The sequence below is a fragment of the Eptesicus fuscus genome, chromosome 7 (genome assembly GCF_027574615.1).
Source record: "Eptesicus fuscus isolate TK198812 chromosome 7, DD_ASM_mEF_20220401, whole genome shotgun sequence".
Classification (NCBI taxonomy): Eukaryota; Metazoa; Chordata; class Mammalia; order Chiroptera; family Vespertilionidae; genus Eptesicus; species Eptesicus fuscus.
Genome location: NC_072479.1, coordinates 6,485,045 through 6,493,618, shown reverse-complemented (window position 1 = coordinate 6,493,618; position 8,574 = coordinate 6,485,045). Strand labels below are relative to the sequence as shown.

The following is an 8,574-nucleotide window of genomic DNA, read 5'->3' as shown; positions in this document are numbered from 1 at the left end:
TGATTTTTTTTTATGATTTTACCCTGGATTCACCAATTAATGTTCCTTCATGGTCTATTTTACATGCATTTATTTCATTCTAGTCATACTATACAATTGTTATATAACCTAGAAAAGTACAAAAGCCTAGTTCATTTTCCAAAACCCAGTCAGAGCTAAGGTACAAAAAAGAAACAGTACAGTAAGTGACAAGAAGTGCTGGGGTGACCTGTACAAATCATACTGTCTGTCACATGATGTATTTAATGCTATAAAAATTGCCACAGGAGAATCTCTTGTCTTTGCAGCGGCCACAAAGTTCCTGTCGATGAGGCCTCCTTAGGTCAATGTTTCTTTTCTTTAGAGGACAGGAACAACGGGACTTTAAACAAGTCTTTAGAAAATAAGGAACAATTTGGACACAATCAAATTAGTGTTTCAAATGTAATCCTCAAACCAAAATACTTCCCATCACCCCCTCCGTGGTATCTTCATCCTCCTTATACATCCAAGTTGTATAAAACCACTCTTATCCCATTAAATGGCATGCATTTGTTAAGATGAGTGATCAAAGATGATGTTTTAGAGAATATCACTGAGCCAATCAAGAAGATCTCATGTAAGAGAAAAGTTTTACACGTTAGAGTTTTATAGAGTATCTTTACTGTGTAAGTGTTCACATTTATAACCAGGTGGGAATGAGGGGCAGTGGGTGAGTATTAAATGATTTGATTATCTACATTGGAACATTTAAAAACACCAGCACAGTGATTCTCAACCAGTGGTATTTTACCCACCAGCAAACATTTGGCAATGTTTGGAGATATTTTTGGTTGTTACAACTAGGAAAAAGGGTGTTCTAGAGGTAGTTAAAAATTTTCTTTTCTTTCTGGACATGCCTGATCTTCACTAGAATTTAAAGTGTTTTTAACCATGATCCCATTCTGTCTTCTGATAAATAAAATTACACCCCATGGTCACTGATATACTGCCTGGCCCACCCTCCCAATTAATAATCACTGCTCTATTGTAGGCAAATGTCCATAGCCAAACAGAGTAGGTCAAACTTTACCTTTTATATTGTGAAAATAGGCATTTTAATTTTTCAAACAAGAGTCTTAAGTATGATTTATCAAACCTTGTAATACACATTTATAGGTTCCACTCTCCTATTGATAAGTATGTGTCCTTATAAGAAAATTCTAATAGCAAATACTCTCATGATACTTACTATATGCACTGTACTTGCACTTTATATAGATTAACTTAATTCTCACAATACCCTTGTAAGGAAGAAAAGGCTCAATTAAAAAATTAGGTTTCCTCTAAAGGTGGGCTTCTGTTTCTGGCAGTAATGGATTAGTACTTTTGACCAAGCTTCCTGCTTAGGACAACTGGAAAAGCTGAGCTAAAAAGTAATAATAATTCTTTTAAAATAACTATTTAAAGGCACCAGAAAATTATCCAAGCATTAGAAAAGGAAAGCCAGAAAGAGAGGTGAGCCTGACATTTGGGGCTATTTTCTCTCTAAAGGTATCTGCCAATTCTGGAAGAGGTGAAAGACATTAGAATTCTGAAAATGGGCCAAAACTGGTTTGGCTCAGTGGATAGAGTGTCGGCCTGTGGACTCAAGGGTCCCAGGTTCGATTCCGGTCAAGGGCAAGTACCTTGGTTGTGGGCACGTCCCCAGTGGGGGGGGGGGGGTGCAAGAGGCAGCTGATCGGTGTTTCTAACTCTCTATCCCTCTCTCTTCCTCTCTGTAAAAAAAATCAATAAAATACATTTTTTTTAAAAAAAGAAATATTTCATCAAAAAGAAAAAAGAATTCTGAAAATGGGTTTAACAGAGGGATAATCTTAAATATTCCAAAATGGAAGAACCCTAGTAAACAATTCAAATTTTGTATTAAAACTCTGAAAGGCTATCCTCTAAGAATAAGGATGAGCCAAAACGTGACCAGCCTTCACAGATTCCAAAGCCCAGTTTCAAAAGAGCTCATCCCTGATTGGAAAATAGTGAACTGAAATTGTTAGTCTGCCCACCAGAAGCAAACAAGTTTTCTGTAGAAGAAGATACTACTCTAGGCCTCAAATATTACTGTAATTTTTCATATACAATATCTAGTCCTCAATCAAAAATAAAAAGGTACAAAAGGAAACAAAACAGCACACTTGAAAGTGAGGAAAATCAAGAGTATAGCAACAGAACCATAGGGAATGGAGTTATATGATACAGATATTAAGATAATTGTGCTTAATATGTTTAAAGAAATGAGAATTACATTTCCAGCTGAAAACTGAAAGTCACTTTTTTAAAGACAAAAATTCTAGCACTGAAAAATACACTAACAAATCAGTAACTCAATAGCAGATAATGCATGTAAAGCATTTAGCCCAAAATTTGGCACATAGTAAAAGCTTAATAAAGGTTACCCATTAAATTATTACATCCATACACTGGGTGTTTGAGAAAAAAACACACTACCCCATACATAAACACACCACCTAAGGCAACTTAAGACTAAATCTCCCATTATAACCCCCTCAAAAAAAAAAACAACAGAATTTATGCTTTTTTCCTTAAAATATTATAAAAATTCAAACATATAGAAAAACACTTCTACACAAATATCCAATTCTATCAAATCCAAACATTATGCCACAAAAGCTTCATGGTAACAATGAAAACATTTTAGACACAAGGAAGTGTTCTATATGCTTACCTGACACTGGATTGCTTCTACCCGATAAGGGTTAAAACTCTTATGGCATTTGCAACAGAGTTGTTTGAAATAAACCTAAAGAGAAATTTGTATTTTTTTAAATCCAAGTTTATATGTACCCTAGGCTCCAGTTTTTAAGTAGCTCATTCCTTTCCTTTGTACCACCAATACACATGGTTTCTAGGCTGTGTACATTTCCTCGGGCACACTTTCTCCCTACCTTACTTGGTGAACTCCTATTTATCCTTTAAAATCCTGCTCAGATATCACAATGCCTTCCTCCTGACAAGGTTACTCATCCCCTCCTGTGTTATTTCTGTACCACGTCCATGCCATAGGTGCCACTGATTGTCACCAAAGCACACTGTGTCTGCGTCACTGCCGTCAGTGTAAATGTCTTGAGGATGAGTTCTATGTCTTTGTATCCTAATGTCTTAGAGGGTTTGAATTAAATCCACTGCTTTTCTTCTGGCAAGAAAAGGAAAGCACTTTTATTTTAGTTTAAAAATCTATTTGCCTTCAGATATAGTAAATGACTAGTGTGAAAAGTCATGCTTTCATTCAGGCCTTAGCACACCTCTCCCTCTACAGCTAGGGATTCCCACCCAAATGCTCATAGAAGCTGGTGACACAGACCAGCTGTAGACTGTTACAAAATGAAGGGAAAGGAGAAAAAAGCTGCTTAGCCCCAGCCTACTGTTCTATGATGTGATTGTCCTAGAAAATCTGAAAACACAGACTGAAATCTTCCCCAATCTGAACATGTTGACAACTAATTCAAAGTAAGGGAGGAACTCCTTAGCCTAAAGAAGCTCTCTTATTGCCCTACTTGTGGACAGACAGTGGAAACTCCTTAGCGCTAATGCCCAAACTTATTCAAAAAACAACTGAGAAATGATTACACAAAGTCCTAATGTCCGCAAGAACAAAAGCTCATCTAAATAACCTGATATGTGGTCCAACGTAAGTACCAAACCCAACAGAACAAACACCAGGACATGGGTCAGCAGCCTCAGGAAGTCATGTGGACTGTCCAGTTCAGTTCAGTTCATTTACTGAGCACCTATTATGTGCCTGGCATGGAGGATGCCAAGATGAGTGAGACAATATTAAGTTATGCTCCATTAGGAAACACTTTCTTCCTCCACTTAATATCTGTACCTGCCCAACCCTCATCCATGTCCCATACACTTTTACTCACCTTACTAGTTCCAGAAATGCACCACACATAAGCACTCTCCCATCTAGTCTTACAATCCTTACAGTGAAAATATGCATATTTTCGTTCCAAAAACTGAAAATAAAAGAAGTGTCTTTTATTATCCAGGAGGGAAAAAAGCCAGATCCTTCTTTCTTGTGGCTTAGTATAAAAAATACAAAAAGCCTCCTTAACCTCACTCACAGCTGTTCTCAACATTATTACATTAATTTAGTGCCTCATCTCTGAAGGATTACTCTGGGATTCTTCTACCTGCTGCCTCTCACACTTTTTCAATCCATTTTCCACAATTCCATAAACACAGTCTCTCCAGAATGAGATTATGATCATATACTTCACAGACATGAAATCCTTCTTCATTTAACCCAATTAATAATGGTTGCCAGACTTTTGGTTTGCACATGCTTAAAGCTGGCACCATATTTCACCAGTAAGTTACAAAACACAGAGGCCATGTAAAACACCAGTTTTCACACCCAGCCAGGTGGTTCAGTTGGTTGAAGTGTCATACCATACACCAAAACAGTTGTGGGTTTGATTTCTGGTCAGAGCACATAACTTTGGGTTCAATCCCTGATTGGGCAATACATGAGGCAACCAATCGGTGTTTTTCTCTCACATTGGTGTTTCTCTCTCTCTCTCTCTCTCTCTCCCCGCCCCCCTCTTTCCCTTACTCCCTCGCTGAAATCAATAAATACATCCTTGGTAAGAATTTTTAAAATAACGTTTGAAATACATATTTTCAGAACTTCCTCTCCTTCATCAACTAAAGGGAGGAAGCCAGGAAGATTTTGTTCTTTTTGCCCCAGAAATGGAAAAGAGGAAGAGGCCAGCAGAGGACTGAGGAGGGGGAAAACAAAGTTCACCTGGAAGCTGGGTTTCCTGGGAGGGTGGGCATCTCCCTGGGCCTGCTTGCTCCGCCTTTCCCCAGGACTAGAAGCATCTTCCTCCCCCAACCTGTCCTGCTGCCACAGTTCCTCCTGCTTGTCCTCTCGTGACCTTGGCCTTGGTGGTGATGACTTCCGCTGCTGCTGGCTTTCCTCTGCGGGACTGGAAAGAGCATCCCTCTCCTCATCCTTCCCGTCCTTCCGCAGCCGGATCAAGCCCCGGAGGTCCATTACTGGTGAATAGAGGTCCCAGGCTGGTAGGGGTGCCTTGGGGTCCCTGTAGCCCCAAAAAGAGCAGCTGCACAGGGTGAGAGGGCCCAGCGAGCACTGCACAGACCTGTCCACACGTGGGCTCACCTGCACGCCCACCTCCTTGGTACTGGCCTTGCACAGCCGCAGGCCCAGGCTGGGGTTCATCTGGGAGAGAATGGCCTTAAGCTGTGCCCTCTTGGAAGGGTCAGTGCAGTAGGCCCAGGCATTTGTGGGCACCACCAGCCCCGTCCTGGCCAGGAAAGTGGGGGCACCAGTGTTTTGCCTCCAGTCAGGCTGCTGGTGGTCAGAGAGGCCCGACTGGCCCAAAGGCAGTGTGTTCCCATAGTGTGCTCCCTGGTACAGGCCCTGGGGAACTCGAACAAAGCGCTCCATCTGCTGTCCAGGCTTAGCGCAATATATCCTGGTATAGTTTGCTTATGTCCTTATTCTGCCTTCCACCTTCATCTGCCCCTTCTTTCTCCTGGTCAAGTTGGTTCAGGTTCATCCAAGCTTCTCCATTTATTTCAGATTCTGATGGAGCTGCTGCCTATCACCCTAATTGAAGGGAGTGGTGGGAGAAGAGCTACCTACCTTCAAAGGCCTAATTGCCACCTGATTCGAATTGCTCTTCCCTATCTCTTCAATTTGCTGCTCCTAAATCTCCTTTCAAAGCTTTTTTTCATTACTGACTTATTCACACACATGCTATAATTAGCCATTCATTTGTTTATTCCCATGGTAATATACCATTTCAAGATCATTTTTAATGCATATAATAAAACAAATGCAAGACGTAATTTGAGCAGTTTTATACTAGAAGAATGTAAGGAAAAAAATGCATTATTATGGCAGGGCTAATTAAAGTAAAGGCCAAAGGAGCAGGGAGCATAATGTTATGGAAGGGGAGGGGTGTCTATAGTGAGAGAAAATATATTTCAGAGGGTTATATGACATGCCAAAGGCTCCTAGTGAGGACCACTACCTGCACCCCCAAAAAAGGTGGGAGAAGCAAATTGATCTGATTTAGTGGGTGAATACAGATTTAATAAAATGATAGTGAAGTATCTGAGGTCAACCCCACTTGTTATATGATTATTTTAAAATTAAATGTGAAGCGCAAAGCAGACTCACATGTTGAGTAAGTGGCAGCTATCCTATATAATAAAACCCTACTATGCAAATCAACTGAACAGCCAAACGACTGGTTGCTATGATGCGCACTGACCACCAGGAGGCAGACGCTTAACCCAGGAGCTGCCCCCTGGTGGTCAGTGTGCTCCCACGGGGGAGCGCCACTCAGCCAGAAGCCAGGCTCAGGGTGGGGAGTGGGCCTAGGCCGGCAGGCAGACATCCCCCAGGCGTCCCAGACCACAAGAGGGTGCAGGCCAGGCTGAAGGACGCCCCCCCCCCCACCCCCCTCCACAGTGCACGAGTGTCATACACCAGGCCTCTAGTTGTTAGATAAGGATCCCAGGCCTGTGTTCCTTTGCTGTTCAAATCTAGGTGATCATAAGCTTCGGTATTTCTCTGTATTGGTCAGCTTCCTGCTACAGCTGAGGTTATGATCAAACTGAAATGACATCTAAGGAACCAAGTAGAGCCCACCCTTTCTCTAATCCAAGGCTGCTTCTGCTGTTCACTGCTCAAGAGCCTTCCAGAAGCAGCAGGGCCCAAGGGCAGCTCCCACCTCCAGAACCCAGTGGAAGGCTTTCCAGGCCATAAACAAACCCGAATTAAGCCTGTGGGCATGTCAGACCCTGCGCACGAGGAGGACAGGGCCCTGCCTTCCCGGGAAGTTTGAAGGGGACGACAGGCTCACACAGGTGGTCAGTACCCTAAGAATGTAAAGGGCTCTAGGGCAGCCTGCAGAGGGGAGCAGCTGACAGCACAGGAAGAGTTACGGTGGATTCCCCATTTCTCAGGCAGGGAGACAGGCTCAAAGTTCTTGAACCTGCTATCTAAGAGCATCACAGGACTAGAGCTTCACATGTCAGCCCACCCACTCCACAAGGAGCAGCAGCCAGAAATAGGTCGTTCTCCTGAAATTGGACAATGAATGGGTCTGGGCTGCCGCTCACTACTTGAGCCAATTAAGCATGAGACAGGGTTGAATCTTGTATGAGCACTTATTCCAATAATACTGGCAGCATGGGAGAGCAGCAGGTCATTCTGAAAATCTGCTCTGCCACCCTTCCCACAAGCCAGCTGCTTATATTGGATAAAAAGACAAAGATTACATAGAGAAGTAGGTAAAAGGAATAAAAATGGGTATAATAGTTACAGATTACAGGCAATGCCAGGCTGGGGATTGCAAAGGGCAGGCACCTCTGGGGACTCCATTGTTTTGGCAACAAGGTTGTTAATCTTTCCATGATAATGAGAGGAAGAATCAAGATGGCAGTTAGATAAATGCAATGCTCACCACCTCCCACAATTACAACTAAAATATAGAACAACCATCATTCAGAACCACCTGAAATCTGACTGAATGGAAGTCCTGCAACTAGAGAAGTAAAGAAAACACACACTGAGACTGGTAGGAGGAGCAGAGGTGTGGAATAGACTGGTCCAACACCTACATGTGGCATTTTTTTAAATGGGAGAGATATCTAGGTTGTGGAGGTCTCCTGTGAGGGGTCCTAGCCCCAAACCAGACCCCCCAGCCCAGGGATCCAGAGCTGAGAAGAGAAGGACCTGTAACTTAAGGCTGTAAAAACCAGTGGGGATTGTGGCTGAGGAGAGCCAGACAATTCCTCTTGAAGGGCCTGCACTTGGACTTGCTCAGATTCACTCCCTCTGAGCTCCAGCACTGGGGCAGAAGCTTGGGGGGATCCAGCGACATATGGGGAGGAACTAGATTGTCTGGCATTGGAGCAAGAACTCGGGGGTGGATTTCTCCCTGACAGGGGTGCTCACAGCAGTCATTGTCCCTATGCTGAGACCTCTCTGATCTTAGAGATGACTGGCAGAAGTCATATCTGAGTCTCCACCAACCTGCCCCACGTTGTCCGTTCCTCCCTGTGATTCCCTGAGACCCTGCCCCACCCAACTTGCAGCCCCAACCAAGATGTTTGCAGTGGCTTTTCCATACAAATGGCCTGTCCTGGCTCAGACTTCAGACTTTCCTAAAATCTCTCAGACAAGCAGCAGTAGGTGTCAGCGTGCTCCATACCACTCAACAAGAGGCCCCAGGCCCAGCACTAGCAGCAGCCTGCCTTGTTTCACAGCTTGGCCTCTCCTGGGCACTTCCAAGCCCAATACAAGGAGCAGTCATCTACAGATGGCTCTGTAGCTTGTGCTTGGTGGCCCCAGGGCACAAGCAGTGGCTGACTTTGCACCTGGGAGGGGTGGGGGAAGAGAGGGGCCAAGAGCCAGTGCAGCTGGTGGATAGCTTCAGACCACACCAGATTACAACTCTACACATCCATGACTGACAAAGGGCAGAATCAGTGAGCACCAAAGCTCCACTGAAGCAAATCCTGCTCCATAGGGGCACCTCCTGAACATGAGTTCTT

General features: G+C 43.6%; 1 protein-coding gene across 1 annotated transcript; it reads right to left on the bottom strand.

Annotated features, from left to right (window-relative positions):
• Nucleotides 1–229: 229 nt before the first annotated feature.
• Nucleotides 230–5,452, bottom strand: LOC103302383 (protein ZAR1-like). The gene is made up of 4 exons (XM_008159448.3): nucleotides 4,787–5,452; nucleotides 3,903–3,995; nucleotides 2,702–2,776; nucleotides 230–373 (listed from the first exon to the last, which is right to left on the bottom strand). The coding sequence occupies exons 1-4, from the start codon at nucleotides 5,450–5,452 to the stop codon at nucleotides 230–232; spliced, it is 978 nt and encodes a 325-aa protein (XP_008157670.2).
• Between the last annotated feature and the right edge of the window lie 3,122 nt (nucleotides 5,453–8,574).

Coding starts and splice junctions, on each gene's coding strand:
- LOC103302383 (XM_008159448.3), bottom strand. CDS start 5,452: ATGGAGCGCTTTGTTCGAGTTCCCCAGGGCCTGTACCAGGGAGCACAC. Junction 3,996..4,786: donor CCAGGAAACCCAGCTTCCAG/GTGAACTTTGTT, acceptor TTTTATTTTCAG/TTTTTGGAACGAAAATATGC. Junction 374..2,701: donor TAGAAGCAATCCAGTGTCAG/GTAAGCATATAG, acceptor TATTTTCTAAAG/ACTTGTTTAAAGTCCCGTTG.